Raw genomic sequence first — 24823 nt, forward strand, 5'->3', positions numbered from 1 at the left:
AAAACGGGACAGTCTCGAAGCACAGTAGTAATAGGATTTCTAATAATTTACTATATTTGTATTGTTTCTGCTGAAAATGACAAAGCCTTTTAATATTAGCTGTTATGTAGCCAATGTAGTTATTATAGCACGATTGGACAAATTCAAAATTTGGCCACAATTACAATAAAATGAATGACAGAGAAAATAATCTTTTGCTGCTTTGCAATTGTAATGAAAGATAAATCAGCACACACACTATATATTCTACGGAATTAAAGGGGTCATAGGATTTTGCTAAAACATTATTTTACAATATTTTGTGTATTTGGTATAATGCAATGTGTTTATGTGGTTTAAAAAGACATTATTTTCCATATACTGTACATTATTCTTTCGCCTCTACGCCCTGACTTCCGAAACGGGTCGATCAGTACAAAGCTCTGAATGGCCAGCTATCCAGCGTGTTGTGATTGGCCGAATGCCGCAAGTGTTTGGCAGAACGGTTACGCCCCTTACCATAAGGTGATACAGCATCCCTGTGCTATGACACCATAACAACACATTACAAATGAGGTATTTGTTGTATCCAGTGGAGACATAATTACTGATTATCATGACTTAGTACCTTCGTAAATATAACACCTAATACAAGAAATTTGCCTTCATGATCAAAGAAACGATAAACAACAACTGCACTACTCTTCACTGCTCAAAATATACCTTTTACAATGAAACGCAGGGTCTCCAGCAACCAGCAGCAACCCAAAAGCTAGAATAATAGATTCGCCTTCTTTCTTTCCATAAACATTTGGCCGGTGTGATGAAATAAACCCACTCTTATGTAGAAAAGTGGGGGCATATTTAAATGAGACATTTTATAGGGGGGTATGGTCATAACTTTTATAAGGAATATCTCTTTGGTTTTGAGACTTGTCTTGTCAGCTTTAGGGATCTTATCTACTGTATGCACTAACAGCTTGTAACACTCCAAAGAGAAAGGAAAACTTGAAATCGCATCATATGACTCTTTAAGCGTTCTTTAACCTTATTATGATGATGATCATGATGATTTGTATTTTCAATTAGTATCTATTTATGCATCCTTTCGAACAAACTTGGCTTCAAAATTTATTTGAATTTCAGTTCAGCTTTCCTGTGTTGAAATTGCAATCTGATTTACAACTGTGCATTCACTTTGCTACTGCTTTTTAAATTCAGAAGCCAAATTCGAATTCAAAAGCAATTCTCAATTAAATTCTAAATGCCATGTTAACACTAGACATGCACAACAGGATGCCACAAAATGTTGCAATTTAATTAAAAAAAACTGTCTAGACTCGAAACCCATCTGCGACAGTTTGGAAAGTAGACTACACTGTAGTTTTGCACTTGGTGTCGAATTTATATAATAATAGCTGAATAGCTGACTCTCTTTGAAAACACGCTTATTTACCACCTCCAACCACGCACTGTCAGTTCAATGCTCGCTGGAATGGATAAAAACATAATTACACAGCATTCAGTCGAGGAAAGCGTGGTCATTCTTTATTAAACTGTGAATTTAATTAAACAAACTAGGATCTCAAGGCTGAATGTATTCATATATGCAGCAATGTACTGATGTACATTCTGCGTATTGATAACTAACTCAAGCAATCAGTACCCCTTTATTTCTTTTCTGACAATAGCTTCTCGTCGGCAGACAAATCATGATCGAGTAGGAGCCGTGATTTGTGACCTTCTTAGACAAACCCAGTTATGCACTACAAAATCCTATAAAAACATGATTTTATCTCTGCTAATTTGTACCGATAGCTATGCAAACCTCAAAAGCGTTGCAAACCCCATAATTAAGGTTTGTGGTTCTCTTGAAGACAGAACGGGGTTAAGCAAGGGTTCAAATCATGGATGACTCTCACACGCTACATGCTTTGGAACGGAGGGCAAGTAGGTTGTTTTACCCCGTGTTGTGTGCCATAAATCTAATCAAGAAGATAAATCAAGACCATTCTGACTGGGCAGACTGTAACTGTATTGTAACAGAACCTGAGGAGAGAGGCCAGGGCTGGGAACTAGGCCATTAGGTCCTCTCAATCCCCAGCTTTGGGTAAGGTTTCTCTAAGCATGTAGTTAACTACACTCAGGAAATGATTCCTCTCCAGACCATTAATGCACTATAGAATAATAGACACACTAAGGACCGTGGCAGATGTATTTCTGCGCCTATAAAGCCGTCTCTCAAAAGCCCTCTTCGCTTGCCAAACGCAACACCTCTTGCTCCAGAGCAGCGACGGAGCCTGTAAAGGTTGGCCCGCTCTATGCGTTCCCAGACAAGGCAGAATGTTAACAGGGTCAGCGCTGGGGACTGAGCCCTACAGTTAAATCCATTTGAAAATGCAAAAATGTGAATTCTGCTTTATAATGGCTCCCGCAGGTCCCGGCGTACCGGGCCAAAAGAAGCTTCCCTGAAGCCAACTGCTGGATCGGATTTCAGCCCTTCTACCCCACCCAGAAAAAAAAAAAAAAGAGAAGAGAAGAAAGCGAAAAAAAAAAAAAAAAAAAAAAAAAAAAAAAGACAGACAGACAGACAGACAGACAGACAGACAGACGGACGAAGAGAGACATTTAATGCAGATTTCACTTCAGTACAACCATACCAAAACAATTCAATTATCCCATCGTCCTTGGGGCCCCAAACTGATTTATCGAGTCGTGGCACCTGAGATGCAGATCATTCCAGGTCTTCACTCCCTCTCATTTGACTTGACTTCCCCCATCAAATAAAAAAAAAAACACTTGTTCTCGTCGTTTTTCAGACCCCTGGGTTCCTGTTAAAAACCCGAGCAAGAGATCCAGGAAAAGAGGGGCCAGGCCCTGACAGCCCTGCCTGAGATTACAGCGAGAAGGTCGTCTTTGAATGAAAAGCTCGTTTATCCGTGTTAACGCTGGCAAATTTGCCTCTCCACATCCAGCCCCTGTTAGCTTTGGCAAGTCGAGTGAAACGCAGCGGTAGTGCTACGCAAACACCGACGGGGCTGTGCTGCGCCGAGCTTCTTTTCTCTTTTCGACACTTTTGGGAGCCGCAGAAATTATCCAGCACACCTGGGAATGACGAAGCCACTCGCCGTCCAACTTTAACTACTTGAGCTGACTGGCAGAGGCTTTAAAATTTGGGTAGCTGTAATTCTTCTCGAGTCTGGCGTTCGCACGCTGAAATCAATATATGATTCACATGAGCATTCACTGGGCACACAAAAAAATCTATTAGTTTTAAATCGTCTGTCTGATAAAACATTCAAACACTGACAGTGCAGCATAACAAAGGAATTGAATAAAAAGGAGAAGTTTGATATTTTCAAAGTAATAGTTATGCTGCACGCTTCACTGATAGCTGCATTTATGAAGGTCGTACTTTCAATTGCCCATGGAAATTCTTTGTATTCGATGTATTTCATTATACTGTGTTGAATATAATTTGTGTGGCCTAGTCTGAAAATTAAAATCGAAGACTATCTTAAAAAAAATAAAAAAATACACAAACAAATTCTCCTTTCATTCAAACAAACAGCTGCGCCACAACCACTACTTGTTTAATATCCTTTCAATGATGACCTTGTGGGCCATCATTTCTTGTCAGGCAAAATTTTACTTCTGCATGTTTTCACAGCTCATCATTAAATATTCATCTGAGGAGCTTCCCGCTCCATGGCACAATTCGGACCAGTAATGAACAATACGGATTCAAAAGGGGATACGATTTCACAAACAAACAAAGAAAATTAAAACAAGCGTCTTGAATCCCCCTGCTGGGCGACTATCCTAGTCAATTAAAATGATTTCACTGTTGCTTTTCTTCGGTGCATGTTCTTTTCCTTTTGTCCTCTTTTTAGCACACTGCGTATTCGACACGAATCAAGGTCGGGATTAATTATGGAGCCAAATCCAGTCACTTTTATTTCTCAGTCAAAAGCATGATGCACTGTGTTTATCACTGGCAAATCCTGCTACGAGCGGCTCCCTCTCAGCATGGCGGCAGCCTTGGGGCACTGCCCAACAACACTGCTTCTGCCTGAATTTACTACTCTGCTAATTTAAGCTATAATCAAGGGGTCTCATTCATTAAAACTGCTTAAGAAAGGCAGCAAGCAAATCTCTAATGATTTAATCTCCCTCGTACTCTCACACACACCCACACCAGAGTATTTGTGTTAAGCTAATGTGCTAATGATTAGAGCCCACATCTCTACCTCCCGCCGCTCCTTAAAGAGCAGTACAGAAGAATAACAAACAGCTGCCCACCACAGGAATCCACGGCTGCTCCACCGGCACTCATGATTGGCATCAAGAAACTACACCCACCTCTAAAAAACACGCACACGCTACCTGCTGAATAAAGTGCAGATTATTCGACACAAACACCATTGAGATCACATTTGATCAGTTGATTGCTCTTACAAATTAAAAGGGCTCAACAAGTACAAATTAGACAGAGATGAGAGTATGAACTCAATCATACATTCGTACTTTATCCTACTATCTAATAAGAACATGCGTGTCAGAATCACTTGGAACAGCGCAAAATAAAACACTTGGCAGACGAACAACGTTTATGTAAGCCATAAAGAATAACAGAATCATGGGCCAATCTAAAGGTTATTTCAGCCTAGCTTATACCGAGTTAAATTTACAACAGGGGTTAATATACTGGAGGCTTGAGCACAAAGTAGATGCTAAAACTTATCTGCACAGTGGGGTTGTACTTAACTGCATGCAGTATTATAAATATATACCCCCATTTTTAATGCTCCGTCTCTCCGACCAGACAAAAAATTAATAGACTTAAATGTTTGTTATTGTTTCATTAAAAAAAGATTTCTCGAAAAAAGATAATGTGCATGGATCATATGTAACATACTGCAACATTCACTGCACATACACAATATAGTTAGTTATGGTGTAAAATTTATATGAACAAAGGCTATACATTTAAATAAATCAAGATTTACCTACATTTTCTGGTAAACAGCGAATTTTCCTGAAATATGCCTCTACACAAAGTTTAATCGTATGCAAATCCATTCACAATAAAACTAGCACAAATTTAGGAACAGTTTAAATTAATAAATTATTTGGATTTAACTTATTAAAATCAACATCAAAATAGTTTAGATCCCATTTATTTACTTAATGCATTTGCAAGTTTTCTCATTTCTATATGTAACTTTTTATCATCCGACCGAATCTTGAAGCACATAATCCTGCCCAGTTGTCACTTTACAGAAAATAGACCATAATCAAATCACAAAAGGCAAATAACACTGACTTATAGCACAATAAAAAAATTCAAGTTATCTTGGCAACCCTAAAACATAATGCAAACATATTTCCCCTACTTCGAACATTGTACATAATGTGCTAAAAAAAAGGCAATCAGGCAACAAGCCTGGACTGAACCCCCAGACCCTTACAAGCAACTAAACAGAAGCTCTTGTGGGAGGCAAAGCAGGTACAGAAGTAGCTCTGTACAGCAAAGGCAATACATCAAAACAACGAGACAACACAGTAACACCTGTTCAGGGTGCACGCTACCATTTCTCTTTCTTACACACTCTCTTTTTAAAGACAAATATAGTTGCAATTGCAGCTTGTCACAGGGTGACCTGCTTCCTCAGCAGACCTCCTGTAGGTCTCCAGAGATGCTCTGGCACTGATCTCAGCACAGCTGCACCTCACCAATCTCAGCCGCCAATCAAAATACGACCTTCCTTTTCTTTTCAAGAGCACGCCGGAGATGCTCCTGTGTACGCACACCACTACAGCTATTGCTATGCTAATTCCTGTCTAATTTCTCACCCCCCCTTCTCTCCCTCCTCCTGTCACTTAGACAAACAGAGGTCGTCAAACATCCCAGAAAGCATGGCAAGCTCTCCCCGAGCGGCATGCCGATTTTTATGAATTATGGAGAGCGCTGTAAAGCATACTGCCTTCACTTTAATTAGGTTTGAGTGTGGAGGGCCGTCTCTATGGGAAGTCTAGAAGCAGCATGTAAGACAACTCCTCCTCTGTACTGTAATATCCCTGGGCACGAGCGTCCAAGCTGCACTCTACGCCGGGTTGCCAACATCTACAAATCGAGTGAATGGCTAAGGGGAAGGCAATTAATTTGTCCAAATGTTTCTTCTTTTTTTTATAACAAGATCTTCTCAAAAAGAAGCACATTCAAGCATATTTTGGAAAGTTCAATATAGGTTTCAATGATGTCTGCAACCAAACTCAACTTTGCAGATCAGCAGTCTAAAGGCTAGTTGAACCCTGACCGAAGTAATTAATTACTAAATCATGTCAGCAATTAGAGAACACTATTAGCATCATTCACAAGTCAAATTACTGGTAATCTAACTGGTATGTTAATGATGAGTCAGCGATGCGAGTGAGACGTACGAGCCGACAGGTAAATCAGCATGACGTTAGCTGTGTGTTTATTAGTGCAAGCTAACAAGGCATGAATTTAACAGCACCACTATACTATAAACCGGCCAAGACAGACAAGCTGGGTGATTATATATCAAAAAAATAAAAAAGCTAACAGTTGGATTTTAAACATCTAATTGGCAGTGGAAACTTAGCCTTTATTGCCTGGGATGATACCAATCAAAACAATGGCAGCACGGATCACTTCACAGGTTAATGGCATGCAGTAGCAACATTTCTATAAAACTTGCAATTACCTTGACAGTTTATGCTCTGAAGGAGCCTGAAGACTCTGGCAGCCATCTTGTTTGCTGCTGCAAGCAGTCAGGTTGGAAAAATAAACTTTTCAATGTCATATGGAAATAATATTATTTCTGGGATGAAATGTGGCTCATAATCTGCAATATATAACTCCTTAACCAGCCTTAAAGGCACAGTTCACCAAAAAGTCTGTTATTAATTATTCACCCTAGTACTGTTCTAAACCTGTAATACTTTTTTCTGTGGAGCATAAAATTTTTTTTTATGTTTCTGTTGTTGTTGTTTTTTTTGGTTTTATTTAGTTTGGACCCCCAGTGACTTAAATTATATTTTGAATGTTTCACTGTATTTTTTAATCACAGTATAATTAGGGTCACTTTGGAGAGAACTACATTATTCCCTTTAAGATCTGAAAAGTCCTAGAACAAAATGAAAAAATTTAGGCAAGTAAAATGAGCTAAAGGAGCTAAATCAGATCTTTGCCAATGCTGAAAACAATTGATGTAACACACCAAAAAAAAAAAATAACAATATGAGAGTTTGACACCAATTTAGCAAATGATGGCTTCTCAGGAGAAAGCACAGACTGCCAAAGCTGTAAATCGCTGCGCACAGGTGTGTGCAGTAATTCTTGGAGATGTGAGGCATGTGACAGTAGACAGGCGGACAGTGACAGCAGAACCGACATTGGACGCTCATCTGAAGAATTACAGCCGCGGCTGGATCCCAAAGCCATTACACAGCATGCTGTGAAGCGGTCACTCTCAATTCAAGCTGAAAACACTGGCCAGGAAGTGCTTCACTTCAGGGATTCTGGTGTACATGGAGATTTCTGAACATTCCTGTGGCTTTAAGATCATTTTTCAAAGCAAGGATGGATAGTCGAGTTTGTCATCCATTGGTGCCACTAGATAGCTACTCATATTGGCTGGGGCTCTAAGTCGAGGTTCAAAGTTGTATTTGTGACATGTACAGTGGTTCCTGGGAGCACATCACCACATCAATTCTGGCACAACAAATATATATTTTTAAGACAAAATAAGAATTTGAAAGAGCAGAAGAATATGATATATATTTTAAAGGAAATGTACAGTTTAAAGTAAGGATTCAGTCCCTCAAAATCTTGGTCTAGGAAATACCAAAATAATTCTAATAGAAAATAATTTCTATTGAAAATAGAAAAATTAGCTCTTTCGATGTTTGCAAAATAACTATACAAATAAATTGTACTGAACAATGACGTGACATGATCAGTTAGTGTTTTAAACAACGGTTTGGTATTTTGATGTTATAAAATAGAATTTATTCCCAAAATAAAAAAAGCAAAAAATAAATAAATCCTTCAGAAATCTTACTTACACTGTAATGTGTGCTTAAGAAACATTTATTGTTATCAATGTTGAAAACAGTTGAGCTGCCTAATTTGTTTTAGAAATTGCATGACATATTTCACAGGATATCTGATGAACAAAGTTCAAAAGAACAGCATTTACTTGAAATGTAAATCTTTTGTAACAAATCCTTTGAACAGTAGTTTTACAGAGAGAGCGAGAGAGCAAGAGAGCGAGAGAGTGAGAGAGAGAGAGAGAGAGAGAGTGTGTATGTATGTAAAAGTATGTGTGTGTTTGAATAGATAATTGTAAATAGATTAATCTATCCATCTAGACAGGCAGACGCTGTGACTCTCACACAATCTAAACATTCCTTTGAGCCATCTCAAGCAAGGTCACAGACATTTGTATATAAAGAACAGAATGAGTAATGTCACTAATGACGCAAACTTACCGAAAAAAAAAAATAGCAAGAGGAGGAAAAACTCTACAGATTTGCGATTTGTTTGGGCACACTTAATGACAAGCAGAAACTGATCTGTAACAATGCAGCAGTAAATTGCAGCCTCCAGCCAGTTCTTTTACAGAGAATATTATGGCGATTAAAAACAGACTGAAAAATCCATCCCTGGTGGTCCTCTCAATAACATGGAGACATCATGACTCTTGCCAGCTTTGCTCTTGGAACCTGCCTGCTTCTAATTTTGCAGTAAGAACAGCTCATTTCTGGACAGGCCAAATTCATTCTGTCTTTTTGGTGGGGAGGTACATTCTCCTGTCATCTTGGGAAAACGGGCCTCTTTGATGAACTTCTGAGCAAAGACTTTACTTCATCTGCTACTCAACTGTCCAGTGTTTAAATAAACAACCAAAAAGCACTTGCTTTATAATTATATCTGGAAACAAACTAAAGGATTGGGTTTCTATTGTTCAGTTGGTAAGAATATTGTGTGCGACGGCACATAACATAAGCTTTACCTAACCTCATCCATCACCGTGCTTAAAAACCCGGTAGAGAGAAGCACAGCGAAACTACTAAATTTATAGGCAATAAGGCATAGAAAAGACAGGAATCAGTAAATCAATTATAATATCAATTATCAAGTTAAGATGTTTTTTTTAATCCAAATTTATCATATCTTTCCTCTTTAAACGTGACAACAACTTTAAGGCCAAAAGGTGTCTGACATTTCACCTCTGACCAAGCATTGGCGGAAAAGATCTGTCAAAGACAAGACTTCAAAAAAAAAAAAAGTACCCTACAAACTTGAGTCAAGTCCTCAAAGAATGAAGCGAAGCATTTAGGATATGAAAGACGTTTAAAATCCAGTACTTCTTAATGACCCAAATATTCCTGACATCACTCAGTGTGAAAGAACAGAGAGGACATTTTTCAGATCACGACTTCAGAACAGAAAAACAAAATGTTCTGGCTGGAAGGAGAGCGGAAAGATTTCGATTCCACGCCATTTGGCAGACTTTTCTGGTTTAGTGGCATCCTATGAGCTCTACCATCCAAAAGCCCAGTGCAGTAAGGCAGGCTGCAGCTCTGCAGGGAGCTTAAGCAAGAATGCAATGGTAAGAAGCAGACTGTTAGTATCTTGTCTGTCACCTGCTGTGTGTCACCAGGCTCCTGTCATTTCCCCCCATTCATTTTTCACAGCCACTCAACACTTCGACTCTCCATCTTCTCTATATACTCCTCCAATACTGTCATTTTGGGAAGTGAAAGAGAACACGAAAAGACTGGTACTGACACTACCAGATACAAGGATGTGTTCGTCATCTAAAATTTATATAACCTGTTTTTTTTTTCTCCTCTGCTCCAGCTGTTGTCTGAATATGCAGTGTTTGTGAACTCTTTCATTTAAAAATTTCTCACTTTCTATATTAATTGTCAGATGGCCACAACATGTTTGTACACATGTTTGCACTGCTTCAAAATGCAAAAATACAGTAACATGGACGTTTTGTTCAGCTTTTTAGTCATTACTAATTGTTCATAGTCAGCAACTTCATTGCATGTGATATTTACACATAATTAACTCATTTGTGCCTTTAACATTTTTGTCTGGAAATAGGATCTGATATTTTGAGGAACAGAAAACTGAAATAGAAATCTTGCTAAACATTATTAATACTACCACTTGCAGGGCCTTATGAAATCCATTATTATAATTTTCTAAATTCTATTTTTTAAATTCCCTTTAAGTTTCGGAATTCTTTTTATTAAGCAAAAAGCATGTTCAATTTATTAAAATCATGAAACATCAGTTTATTAAAAGTTTAACAAAACGAACATGTTTAGAGCCCATGAAAAGTTTTATTTTTACCTCACCTTATTCACACAGCAAAGTATTTCAGAGCTGAGCATAACTAGAACAATTTATATTCAACAAAGAAAAGCCCATAATTTTTTATTCACTTTCCATTTCCAGGCCTGTAAACCACAATATAAAAACTCCCATGATATCCCCAGGTTTTCCCACAACCGTAGGAACCCTGCATTAGTCATAAACGCCACAGGTGTCAACCCGAATCACTCAGATTACTCATCATTTCATGAAATTTCAACTCCATTTAGATTCAAACATGACTGAAAGTGATGACGTCTGAGTGAGTGAGTTGTTTACCTATCCACTGGGTTGTTAATAGCAGTCCATTTCCAACAGTTTCACCCATTTGTGCCTGTATTTCGCTGCTGCTGCCACCTCTGAAGGCAACAAGCTCAAAAGACCTCAAGACACTTTTCATGTTGTTTTATTTTTGTCCCGCCGATTATTTTCCACGTCTACCTTCTTTCAGCCTTCCTTGCCTCCCTGGAGAAAACGACTCTGCTCCAGACTATGAAACATTAAAATGAGCAAGCAGGTAAAAGACAGTAAGACAGAGAATGCCTAGGGAAAAGAGGATGACGACCCTAAAAGATGACTTTCCATGTAATTGCTGTTCTCTCTCCTGGTCACATCTGTCATTGATTTTTATCTGGAGGCTTCCTCAGGACTGCATTAAGACTCCAGCAGAGCAAACATAAACAGGAGAGCGAATCCGGGGCTGGCGGGGAACGCACCGAAGCTTAAAAGGCCAAAGCGTCTTTTCATGTAGTCCAGCTAGCCTTTGCGCTACTGCCCGAGATCTTTCACATGACTTAAGGGGATTTTGGATGGATCTGGGAAGTCTGACGAGCTACCTTTCCTCACCAGTACAGCTGCTGAGATCCAAGGTACAGTTATTGGACAGATGGGTTCGTAAATCAGAGTCTCAGTTTAGCCATAATAATGCTGGGAAGAAACATACTACTCTACTTTTCAGACATTCGTCAAAAAAAATAAAATAAAAAAGACACTGATGTTGTGCTCCATTATAGACAAATAAACTGGAAGGAAGTGACTAATTTTCTGGACCAAGTCCTAAGTTAGGAAGAAGGGAAAAACACAACACTGATAATAGGATTTGAGAGAAACACTAAGCGAGAGCTCTGCCTGTTCTATATCAGGAGCCGGTGCTGATGCCAAATGAACAGCTTTGTTAGTGCTCCAGTTATGAGACGGACTGGGGGCCCAGTGTTCAGCAAGGTGCCGTGTCATGAATACTGAATGGATGGCTACAAAGCGCCTTATCCTCCAGGATAGGCCTGTGTTAAAGGACAGACAAGACCAGGCTGTGCTCTCTATAAGCTTGGTCCTCAAAGAGATCTGTAGCAATTTAGCTTGCAAATGACTAATTCTGCCAAAAAAAAAAAAAAAAAAAAAAAAAAAAAAAAAGGGTGCAAAGTACACAGAGTTCGAGTGTGTGTGTGTGTGTGTCTGTGTATGTGTATGTATGTGAGTGTGAGTGAGAGAGAATAAGAAGAGTGTTTCGTATTGCACCCTCAGGCCCCTAAACACACAATTTATGTCTATATGTCTCATTCAATCTAAATTGTACAGAGGTTTGTGTCTAAAATGATTCTCCCAACGCCTCCCTGGAGTACATAACATTAATCAACAAACTTACTTATGAGGCGCTATCCACACCGTTAAACCCCCGCCGGCTAACGATGGCTCTGCAAGAGTAAATTAAGCAATATGGAAATCCATACAGCCCACAGCTTGTGAACTGTACCCCGCATATTATCTGTGGTTTAGTCAAGACATTGATTTTATATGTAGACACATGATAGAGTTGATTGTGTAACCACACACTGAACCGCACGGTTTTAGTACTGAATGAATGAGTGCTTTAATTAAGACCTGAGAAAGCTGCAGTCAATTTAATTCAGGGAGCGGTGAGAATTACAACCACACCACCAGTAAAGCCATTGACTAAACCCACTGACTGATTCCTCAGAAGCTCATGTTGAGGAAAAACAGGATCTGGTTTTAAATCAAAGCCTATTGGATTCTGTTAATAAATCTGTCATTTAAACACTACAAAGGTCTTTTTTAAGCTCCAGGCATGTCAACTCTAACAACCCATTATTTATATTTACGGTAGTCTATGTCCAACAAGTGGTATGTGGTAGTTGTTCACTTAAAAATAAAACAATTGGCCATTGGTAACTCAACCTTCATGCTGTGCCAAAGCAGAATGATGATATTTGGAACAAAAACCCAACAATTAGCATTTACAAGATACTATTTTACATAGTATTAAAGTCGCATAACTCCAACAGCATTTTCAAGCTTCATTTAGTTATTTTTGCCAACATGGCAGTAAACCATTAACCACAAGCCTCTGCTGTATCCTTTATAGTCCATTTAGTGCTAAGTGAGATCTTCATATAATAACTTTAGATTTTAAACACTGATCATCAATATCCATCGCTCTGCAATGCATTAGTGAGACAGTTTCTCAATGCCGTTTCTCACACACAAACTGAACGTATGTTTTTCATTGATACCAAGACCACGTGCTTGCGAAAGGTCAACTATATTCTGAACATGTTTTTGTGTGTGGGTGTGTGTGTATATATGCAAATGCTCACGCACAGTATGGCTTTGTTAGTAACAGTGAGAAAAGGTCCTTTTCTGCCATATCCCACATGCCTCATTGCTTCCTCCTACAGTCTGAGCCCCTTCTTTAGTGTGATAGCAAGCGAATGAACAAAAGACAGAATCTATTTATATCTCTCCCCACCAAGCCCTTCTTGGCGGTTGCCTGCAGTTAATCATTATTCATAATGCGGGGGAAGCGTCACCTTCACTATGTCACGTAACACTAAGTGCTGGAAGGATCTAAGAGTTCTGTGTTCATCACCATTTGTCACATCTGAACGCCTGCATCTATAAATACACGTGGCGTCTATGCATGTGCCACTCACTTTGACCTTTCCACAATGTCCCCAGGCTTGACTCATCTCTGCTGCCTTTGTAACAACACCATGCTATATCATGTAACATAAAATGTCACACAATTACAGCACAGAGAATGCGGAACCAGATGCAGTAAATGGCACACTGTCACAATGCTATCCAGAGTCTGACTCCAAGGGCATGACAAGTGTTGTCCTGAACAGCTAAATCAGAGGTTGGCAACCTTGGGCAGACCACAGATGTAACCACAGAAGCAAAAAAATTAAGCAAGCAGTTTGAGAAATTAATTGTTCAGTGTGCAGTGGCTCATGTTTATTCAACAAAGTCAAAGCCTTTTGAAAACTCTTTGTGGTGGTCAGTTTTAATATTGTGGAGCGCCGCCAGAAATAAATTGGAAACACTGCATTATGTGTTTATTGAGGCAAAGGTCATAGTTATTACATAGTTATTAGTGTGAATTGAGATTTAAAAAAAAGTGTGACGAAAACTAGATAACATGACCTGTCTACCTTGGTGATTCCAAGTTTTTGTATTCGCATGTATTGCCTGTAGTGAGTGTAAGGCAAACAGATTTTTTTTCTTAAACTGAAACCATGCTGAATGGATTTATAGGTCACATAAATAAAGCCCAAGACCGAGATCAGTGTGGGAAACGGTGTATCACCGACCCTTTTAGATTATGAGGTCTTGAGATAAGACAAGAGCACTCTGATAAACGAGAGCGCTCGAAGAGAATTGGGAGCCCCTGCTGGGAGGCCGGTGGACTGATCAAATCGAAGATTAGAGCTGTTATGATCTACTCTGCTCTCCAACTCCCAATGAGGCATAAACGGTGAAATATTAGCCGAGACACAGCAAATGTGCTCCAGCCACAGACAGGGCAGTCAACAGCGGTACAGTATACGCCCCTTCACGCTTCCAGTAAACAATGTTTGGGTGGAAGGAAGAGGAAAGGTGCGATTTCACAAGAATCCTGCTGAAGCTCACTGTCAGCGATTAGGTGTAACTGCTCTGGCCTCACGAGAACCGCAGAGCTTCCTGCACAAGACGGAAATGGATGCCAGTCCACTGCTCTCCAGGAATGCAAAAGGTGAGTCTGCTACGCTTTTCTTTTTCAGGACGCTTAATTGTCTGTGACCCTTCATCAACTCAGGAAGGAAATAAACTGTTCTTGGCAGCGCAGTTGTCCGAGAAGCTGGCGCTTTTGAATGTTAACATTCAATTAACCTTCTGTCGAGAAACGGAGGAGCATGCTTAATGATGGGGCTGTTTTCAGCTTCTCAGCGCACTGCACATCATCTCCAAAACCTGCAGGTATTTAGCAATCATTAATCAGACAACCTCCCTGTGCTCAAAGGACATTAAACATTGCCTCTGCAGAAATGCAGAACAATGAGGATGATTTCACACTTGCACATATCTAAATCCTCAATCGCATAGAGTGAGGCACAGAGACGTTTTTGTACTTCCATTCTCTCCTTTGTGAATATCGGACACAGATGTTGTGGCCGTTCACCGTAGAGAGTTTAGTGTTCCCTGGTATGTGTCTTGTTAATCTCATGAGCCTTCAGAGCTTTCAAACTTTCCTTTCTTTTGCACTGAAATTTCCTTTCGTCCAAACGCTTCACCCTGCCAAGTTTGATACACGTGTAACATTTGCCATTTTCCTCCCCTTTCCACTGAGACTAGCTCTTCCATGAAAGACAAAAAATATATTAACTCTTTATCGAGAAAGGTCAGATGGACACAAGAGACTTTTTTTCAAAGGAAAGCAAAGTAGTAAGTCAAGTCAAACATGAGGTCATGGAACGTTTCGTCTTCTAGTCTGATGTCTGGTTCTAGGCACCAACTTTTCCCCAATTTAAGTTTCCATGCAAAAAAATATGAACTGGGAAAGGCCTTTGTGTGCTGAAGAGAGCTAAGTGATTTTCTTCACAGAGGAGTTCCAACTACAGAGTGCACATGTGTTTCCAATAAAAGAGTCCGGTTTGAGTCCAAGGTTGGGCCCCCTCACCACTTTGAAAAAGAATCTGCAAAGGCACCATGGGCCAGCGACAAATGGAAAAAAAAAAAAAAAAAAAAAAAAAAAAAAAGAACAGAAAAAGTTGAGGAAAGAAAGGTTGCAGAAGCAAAGATATCCTTTTGCTTGCTTGCTTTTGTTCACCCAAAAATGAAAACGTAGTCATGATTTATTCACCCTCTTGTTATTCCAAACCTGTACAGACTTGCTTCTTTGGAACACAAAATAAAGATGTTTTATAGAATGATGGTAACCAAACGGTTTTGATCACTATTGACTTCTATTGTATGGTTAAAGAGACATTTTTTGAAAAATCTCTTTTGTGTTCCACATAATAAAGAAAGCCATTTAGCTTAGGACTGGCATGAGGGTAAGCAAATTATGACTATTTTAATTTTTGGGAAGAGCCTTTATCCATAGTAACCAATAACAATACACTTATGTTAGAAGTTGCTTTCAAAAATGTCAGTTTACAGACAATGAACCTTATTAAGACTCTGCCTGCAACAATTTGCAAGTGCTCAAAAGTGGCAACTGTTCAAAGCTGTAGGCCTATCGAGCTCTAGAGGAGTAATTTAACCTCCCAATAGAGGCAGCACCTAACAACTGCTCTCTCTGTTGGTAAGTGTCAGCCTCTTCCCCTCTCAAACTCTTGGTTGCTCAAGGGGCCGCACCAGGGGTGCACATGTAATGGAGCCGAGTCTTGGATCACAGTGCAGAAGAATGCTTGGGGAACATTGTATATACAGTGGAGGAGAGTGTGATTCTCTGCCCTGGCTTTGATGTCTGGGGCTGTAGAGCAGTGCTGGTGCGTTCTCTTTGCAGTGCTATATAAAGAGAATGGGTGATCGTTACTTTCTGCAGGTGAGAGTCTTCATCTGTGAAAATCCTGTGGGGCAGAGTGGTGCCTGTCAGACTAAGACTATATGTCTCCTGCACAAATTTACCAATTCAGACACATCAAAAGAACCATCCGGGGAGGCTTAGAGCTGAACCATTAATAGATTTATATTGACGTCCTAGGCTTTATACAAGAATGAGCAATGTATGCGGTAACCGAATGAAATGTCTTGAAGGGATAGTTCAGACAAAATAAATATTCTGTCATCACGTATTCACCTATATGCTGTTCCCAACCCATAGGGCTTCATCAATAGGTGTCTTCTGTGCAACACAAAAAAATAATATATTCTGAAGAATATGCGTGTTGCTTTTTTCCATATGATTAGTATGGGGACTAGAGCTTTCAAACTTCAAAAAGCATTATAAATGAAACTTTCAAGTTTCATTTGAATATTTTCCAAAGGCATTTGATAGGTCTGAGTGACAAACAAGTTAAATGTAAAAAGTTGTAAGACTAGATCAGTCTGGTGTGTAAAGTAATCGTTGGAATGATTCTAAAAACTGAATCAACTGATGCACAAAAAAAAAATAATAATAATAATAATAATAATAATAATAATAATTCAAAATAATGGCTAATCAACTTATGAAGGAGATCTAGGCTGGATTTTAAGTTTCAGTGAACAACAACTTTTCATCAATGGCAATATTAGTCTATTTCTAAAACAAAGATATCAAATGACTTCAAATAACATTGAAAATAGTGCACAACTCATGTATTTGTGTCATTTTGAAGCTAGACAGTGCCATTATTCCAACTTTTGCGTTCCGCAGAAGAAAGCAAGTCATACATGAAGGTGAGTAAACGATGGTGGAATTTACATTTATGAGTGACTGAATCTTTAAAAAATAATCTTTGGGGAATGTGTTTTTGCTGTGCGTGTTTCTCTGGAGCGAACAAATGGAAAGAAGAGAAAACAGAGAAAGTGGCAAAAAAAAAAAAAAAAAAAAAGTGATCGGTTTGATTTCATGGTCTCAGGAAGAGCAGGGAGAATAGAGAAAAGGTGATGCAGAGCAAGCGAGATAGCTCTGCCTCTCCAATGACTGGTTGTTCTTGTGTAAATGGTCTACCTATCTTGGTCAGGTATTGGGAGCGGAACATGCTCCCTCCCACGTCTGCCAAGCAGCGCCCCAGGCTGAGAGCAGCCTCCGATTGGAGCACCTCATCTCCACATGGGCGCTTTGATGTACGCGCACAAGGCAGCCCATGTCATTGCGTTTGAAAGCTCTCGTTTTCCGCGACACAGACACACAGGTTGCGTTGCTCCTGGCGTTCCAGGTGCTGCCATGTGTTAATCTCAGAGGCCTGGTTCCGCATCAAGCTTCCCTTCTTACGCGAACCGGCTTTGAAGAGCTGTCTGATCAAACCGCTGCTTAACAACCCACATATCACTAGGAGCCTTCGTAACTAGCGCCGCTTCAAATGGGCACAACTTTAACCGCCCCAACTCTGTTATCTGAGGCGGCAGGTGAAGAGCTGGAAGATAGCGCAGACATCCTCGCAAGGACGTTTACAGCAAATCCCGTTAAGCAAAATAAATGTTGGAACGCAACAGAAAGACATAAATGAAGAATCATTTCTCTAAGTCCTTTCGGGCTGTATTCGGGTCATAACAAATGCGCCCGGCAACACGAGGAGTCAGACACTAAAGTAATGAAATCACATTTGCTTGCACTGGCAGATTCCCAAATGATTATCCACAGTCTTACCTCATCACACACCGAGGTCTGTATTTCACGGTGATAGATGCACTGAGTGTGAAAGCCTCTGCAGCCTAATGCATCTGTAGATTTGGATGCTGTGCATCATCTGGAGATCATCAGAAAATTCCATGTGTCTGTTTAGATGATATATATCTAAATAACTCCTGTATTTGAGGTCTTAAAGATGTTGATGTCTGCAGCCACCTGCAAAAGTATACAGCGGTACTGGACATGTGCTGGAAAAATCAAACTTCGTCTAGTTGGGCCCTGAGGGCAGCAGGGCCATCTGAGCAGATCTCATTCTCTGCTGTGACAGCACCCTACCGCACCATCAGGGACTTAAGATTATTTCTGTTGTTGGCCTTAAACAATATCACACAAATAAAATATCCCACTCAGATGTGAAGCATCATGTCTTGGGAATTCTTGAAAAAAGGGGAAAAAACAATATTCAGACTTTCTGGAAACACTTGAACCCAAGAATGGCTGCAGTCTAGGCCAGCTAAAGTGAAGGGCTGAAGAGATCTTAAGATACCCGTCTCTCCTTTGGGCTATAAATCAGGGAGATGCATCCAACTTTAAATCTTGCTGTGTCTGATGTAGCAAATATAAACCTGTAAAAACTGGAGTAAAAATGGATCCAAAAAAGATAAATATACTGCATGCAGCAAGTTCTTAAAAGTTAAGTTTTGTACAGACCTGAAGTCCAGCAATTATCAGAGCCTTAGGTAAAACTGTTTAAAAAAAAAAAATCTACCCACATATTAATCAAACATGTTTCATAATTTTCTAATAAAGGCCTATATGTTTATCCAGTTGAGTTTACACTCATAGTAAGATATAACAATAATAATAATAATGTATTTAATTTAATTTAACTTTCTTAAATATTACACCAGAATGAGAGTATAGTTCCTAGTCATATCAATTAAACAATTATGTTTAAGTGTTATTATATCTGATGCATTATTTGCAGCTAATATGGAGCCATTTTATATGGTTAGTAAAAATATGCCAAAATGTACTCTAAAATGTTTAAAAAAAATGCTCCCTAAGAATCACCTTAAATATCAAACGGTATAAATATTTGATGACATATCGCAAAGAGGCAAACATATGACATCTTGACCTTTAGAACTCTGCAGAGGAACTTGCTGCACTAAACTTCTTCCAACATGTTAGCATTTTTTTTTTTTTTTGTGGTTTTACAGACATCTTAGTTGAGCACTTTAGACCACAGAGGATGTACAAAACCACCTGTCCATCTGATAGAGCTGGTGTATAATACATTTGGCAGACATTTTCACCCAAAGAAACTTGCATTTCAGTAAGGCTATACATTTTATTCATGCCTGCATTCTCTAGAATTTCATGACCTTGGCGTTGCCAGCACTGCACGCATTTAATACTGGCTACAGCTTTGAGCACCAACCTGTGCGACTTTTACAGAGTTCTGAGTGGCACCTCCAGCGTGATATTCAACCTTGAATTTCTTGACTATCTCTTCAAACCTAAAAGTACAAAAGAGAAAGAGAAAAAGATTACACAAGACAAGGAAAAAAATACTTTATGCAGTTTGATGACAGAGAAAAAAAAGGGTGTTTTATTTTTAACACAGGCCTTGTCCATAGTACAATCACAAGATCACCCAATGGAGATACATAGAGAACAGGAAACCACAGACACTGTAAACAGGAAATAGAGGACTTAAAGCCTTGTGCCGCAGGGCAGTGAGCCTTCTGAAAAAGTGTGCATGTACTGTACTTCTGCACGCATCTCTCAGCGTGTACAGACGTGCACACAAACACACACAAAAGACCCAGACAAAGGCAACAAACGACCTGCCCCATGTCTGGACATTATTACAGAGAAAAGCATCCACCACAAACCTGTCTGTGCAACAGATTTGAACAGCATGCAAATAGTCTGAGTCACTGAAGGACGTGACCTCCCATGGCCTCTGCAGTCCAAACACAAGACTCAAAACCACACACACACACACACCCCCTGAGTTCCTCTTCTCACAACACCGATGTCTGAAGCTGATATATGCTAATGCTTACGTGCATACACGTGCACGTAAACAAAAGATGACTGTATGAAGAATATTTATTCCATATTCAAGCACCATCTGACATGATGACAAACACTGTTACAATGATATTAAACAATATTTTCATGCAGTGAATCCAGGGGCAGCTGTTTCTAAGGGAAGTAGGTAACATTTGGATTAAAGATGAATTTGTAAAAAAAAAAAAAAACGGACAAATTTCACATGCATTCCAGTGGCTGCCACATACAATGACATATATGGTCTTTTAAAAGCAAATTAAGAATAAAATCTGGAAGTGCAGGGCCTTTCACACTGCGGGAACCTTTTCATAGTACTCAAACTAACTGTGAAACTACTCATTTTTTGTCGTGTTGGCACCGCAGGAACTAGAAACAGTTTTAGTTCCAGGAACTATGTTTGGAGGAACTATATTAGTTCTAGGAACTATCAGTGACGTAAGTGTACGCTGATTGGCCAGCATTTTTAAAAAGCCACGTCAAACATATTTACTCAAACATAATAAACACTGATAACGGCATTTACCTGTGTTGTGTTCTTTTCTCAGCTTCAAATGTAAGTGATAAAAAAAAAAAAAAAAAAAAAAAAAAAACTCTTAGCCCAACTTTCTGCTCTTACAACCACATAAATTGTTTCATCTCCGTTATCACAAAACTCACAACACACAACAAAAATGTTCATGGCGTCCTCCATTTACCGGTTCTAGATGTCTATTAATGCTAAGCAAAAAGACATTGCTGTCGGTCGCTACAGAGTTCCTGCTGCCAGTGTGAATGCAACCAGCCGAAGGGAGAAATTATTTCTCTAGGAACTACCCAACTGGCCAGTTCCAGAACTAAGTTCCTAGAACTATATGGTGCGAAAGCCACTTATATTTAGTATAACACTTTAATGTAAGGGCCAATTATCACTATTGACTACTTGACATAATAGCTGTTTATTAGTATTATAAAGCACATGTTCAGCATCCCTAATCCTACCAATACATTAACTACCTTAATAACTTAAATTAGAATTTGGCAAATTCATGGTATAGAAAAACTCAATATAGAAAAACTTTTCTTCAACAATAAAAATCAAATGAATAAACTGATTTCTCACATAAAAACTATAAAAGGGCTTTTTAAATTTCTGTTCACATCAAATGAAATGCATTTGTGTGCATGCTTAACTAATATTTCCTTGGGTGCAGTGGTGTTATGGGTGGTCGCCAAATCATTGCTATGCGGTTGCTAGGGTGTTTTGGGTGGTCGCTTAGTGGCATGAGTCAAAACAAAGCTGCTCAAAAAAATCTCTATGATATTCAGCCAGTAAATATGATGATTTTTTTTTTTTTGCCATTTAGTGGTTGGGACTAAACAGAAAGTAATACAGCAGCACATCTTTCATCAATGACTTTTGATACTCTTTCAGGTATCATTCATTTTCAGACTTCAGTAACCTCACAAAGTCTTGATGAAACAAAAGTAACATCTTTTCTTCCATGTTGTTACACGCAAAGTGTAACTAATCAAAGAAGACGTAGGACAAGAACTTCAATTCAGTTCATCGGTTATTGATTGCATCAGCCACATCTCAAAGTCCAATCAAAAGTGAATGACTACATGATTAGAGAAGTCCTGCATTCATCCCCAGAGAGAAGTCAGAAGTTTCCACCTGAAGAGTAATGACATGCATTTGCAAAAAAATATGGGTTAACACTAACCCAGTAATTAAAGCTGGCCATTAATCAGTAATAAGTAATTTATCTGTCTGGAATCAACATCATTAACAAGGTCTAGCTGTTATTTTCACACATACTAGGCATGATGGGTAACCTTAACTAGGTGTGGCACTCAATGACACAATTTGTGCTCCCATGAACTCAGAGCTAAGCACACAAAACAGAGTCACAAGTGCACAAAAGCGGCACTGCACAGTGCCTCGTGAAAAGCTTATCATGTTCCATTAGAAGAGAGTGGCCTTCGGGCACTGAATGGGCCACCCCTGGCTCCCAGCACTTCCTCTGGGAGGAGGGTCAGCTCTCCCACGGATCTGTCACTCCTCTTGTGACACTGTCAGAGGAGAAAAGCCCATCAAGCAACACTTCATATCCAGCCAAGGAGCAGGAAGAAGCAGCGGGGGGCCGGCTTCAGCGAGGAGGGATCTCACATAACTACACATTTAAGTACTTCCTTTAGCAACAGGAGCTCTGCACGCTTGGCAACAAAAGGCTCAGACTGGAGATGGCTGGCATGTTGAGGCTCTTCAAGATGCTGGCCGACAACAAATGCACCGGTTTCTCACTCCAGCTCATCTTCAGCCTTTTGAAGCTTTTGTAAACAGTGGAGTGACACCTCCTGAGAGCATAATCACGTGCGTCTTCCTCGTGTCTGCCTGTGTAAGATGCCTCTTAAAGGGACCACTCACCTAAAAATTAACATTCTCTTAATCACCTTCATGCCATTCTGACTCAAAAACAGAAAGTTCAAGCTGATTTTTTCATCATAAAAACCATCAATATGACTTCTTAAGATTTGTAAGGTATGTAATAGGTTTGTGTGAATAACAGATCAATATATTGGTCATACGTCACAGAAAATTCACACCAATATTTCATTAAAGGGGGAATAACACAGTTTCACACAATCGCATGTTAATCTTGGGTACCTATAAAGTAGTACTGCAATCTTCATCTCTCCAAAAAGTCTTTAGTTTTATCATATTTATATAAAAAAAAGATACAGATTGAAGTTCCTGGAGGCGTGCTGTGGGCGGAGCTAAAGAGTGACTTTTTTAAGTTAAGTTAGTAAGTTACTTCAACTTACAACCAAAAACTCACTTCTTCAGAGTCATTCTTCCTGAGCGAGTGCCAGGCATTGCAGTCTAATGAAGCGTGTTCATGGGTTTGATCTCATTATCTCTCTGGTCAATACCTGCGCATGCTTTCAGAGAAATGCCTATATAAGGATTTCCATTGTCGTCTATGACATGCAGACAATCGAAAAAAAAAAAAAAAACTCTCCAAAACTTGTATGAACCTGAAATGTTTGTTACAGAAATTACTTTTCCAAACTTTGTCCATGATTAGCATGTAGACCCAGCTCTTTAACAGTGTAAATAACATTCACGCATCAAAAAAAATGCATGAAACAGCATGGTACCCCACTTTAATAATTTATTTAATTTGTTTGTTGATGTATGCCAAGTAAGCATCTATTGCTATTCATTATGGTAAGATTAGAGAAAATTGTCTTTAAAAATGTATTAAGATATTTAAATTAAACTACTCTACTAAAATTATTTTTGTGCATCTCTCGTTTTGTTTATATGAGATTATACATCTCTGTAACAAACCATCCCTTTAAGCCCTTGGTGCATCAAATATTAAGCATTCAACAGAAGAGAACCAAATGGAAATTTCTGTTTCACACAGCAAACACAGTTCACTGAAGTTTACTTAACTGTGCTGTCCGTTTACAAACATCTTGGTATCGGGCTGTAACAATTAAAGCGTTTTTTTCCAACATTCCTATGCAGCCTGGGTCAGGGCTGAGTGCAGAGGCTGTCAGCGCCCCCTGTCTGGAGCACGGGACCCTGAACTCTTCATAGCGTGGGAACAATATACACACTTCCTCGGCCTACAGAAAAAAAATACTAACCATTCTGACCACAGTGCGTGGGACTGAGCTAAGCAAGTCAAACCACAAGCATACACACACACACAAACACATTACCCTTTACACACAAGAAAAAAAAAAACCTTTTGCGCTTTATGCCTAGTGCTTCACTGGAGAACACATCTAAGTTCTGGCCTGAAATGGGTCAGGAGAAGAACTCTGGATGGGAGATTTGCCACAGCGCCTCAGTGTAGGGTTACAGAGCATGCTTTCACACACACACACACACACACCCCCACTTACCCACCCTCAGAAAAAAAAAACCAAACAAACAGAACCCACATGCACTCAGAAAACTCACAATAAGAATAATAAAAGAGGCAAGGAACATACATGTGAGCATTATTGATTGAAAAAGGCACTATTCAGAACTGTTTACTACCTCAGCAAAGAAAAAAAAAAAAAGCAGTCTACCTCACAGCAAGAGGCAGCAGCACCGATGCTCAATATTGACGGCGGTTTTATTTACTTTATAGTAGCTTGACTGGAAGCAGCTGATGTGGCTACATAGGCAATTCATACAAACAAACAGTGAGCCTGCGGGGAGAGTCAGGGACTGTTCATCAATGGCCACGGGCAAACACTGCTCTACACACAGCCTTGTGTCTAGGCTCTCCACGAACAACATCAAAGCAGCACTCCAGTCAGATTGTGGAAAACACAATCAATTGTGAGAAGCCTCTTATTTCAGAAATGTAAATTGGGCGGCTGTAAAGTGGTGACAAAGGGAGTAAGTGGTACAGTGGGAGGTGGTGTGAATCAACGGACGGAAACGGGTTTGAAGTTAGACGTAGTTGTTGCACCTAAGGGAGAATGCTACATTAAAAGTACTGAATATATCCGGTAGCTTGTCTTATTTAGACAATTCTGCAGTGTACTTTTAAAGTGTCAACCGAAAAACCTTTTTTTGTATATAACAGGCATAACGCCAAAAAAAAGCCTAAAAGACAAACTAATGATAGAAATGCTATTTTATATACATTTCTTTTTTTTTTTTTTTTATACACACACACACACACAGCTAAAATGAATGTATTATAATTACATGTTATATAAAACAAATGTAAATTATATTTTAGTAAGGAACATTAATTATAGCTTATGGCTCAGTGGAAATTGGGAAACAT

At 39.3% G+C, this 24823-nt stretch overlaps 1 protein-coding gene across 2 annotated transcripts in view; it reads right to left on the reverse strand.

Annotated features, from left to right (window-relative positions):
- Positions 1 to 24823, reverse strand: part of adka (adenosine kinase a) — a 130127-nt gene that overhangs the window by 83711 nt on the left and 21593 nt on the right. For both annotated transcript variants that reach the window (XM_043255263.1, XM_043255264.1), the window contains exon 4: positions 19399 to 19477. In XM_043255263.1, the coding sequence (XP_043111198.1) occupies positions 19399 to 19477 (79 nt within the window). The remainder of the gene's footprint in view (positions 1 to 19398; positions 19478 to 24823) is intronic.

This window comes from Puntigrus tetrazona, chromosome 13 (assembly GCF_018831695.1).
Source record: "Puntigrus tetrazona isolate hp1 chromosome 13, ASM1883169v1, whole genome shotgun sequence".
Taxonomy (NCBI): domain Eukaryota; kingdom Metazoa; phylum Chordata; class Actinopteri; order Cypriniformes; family Cyprinidae; genus Puntigrus; species Puntigrus tetrazona.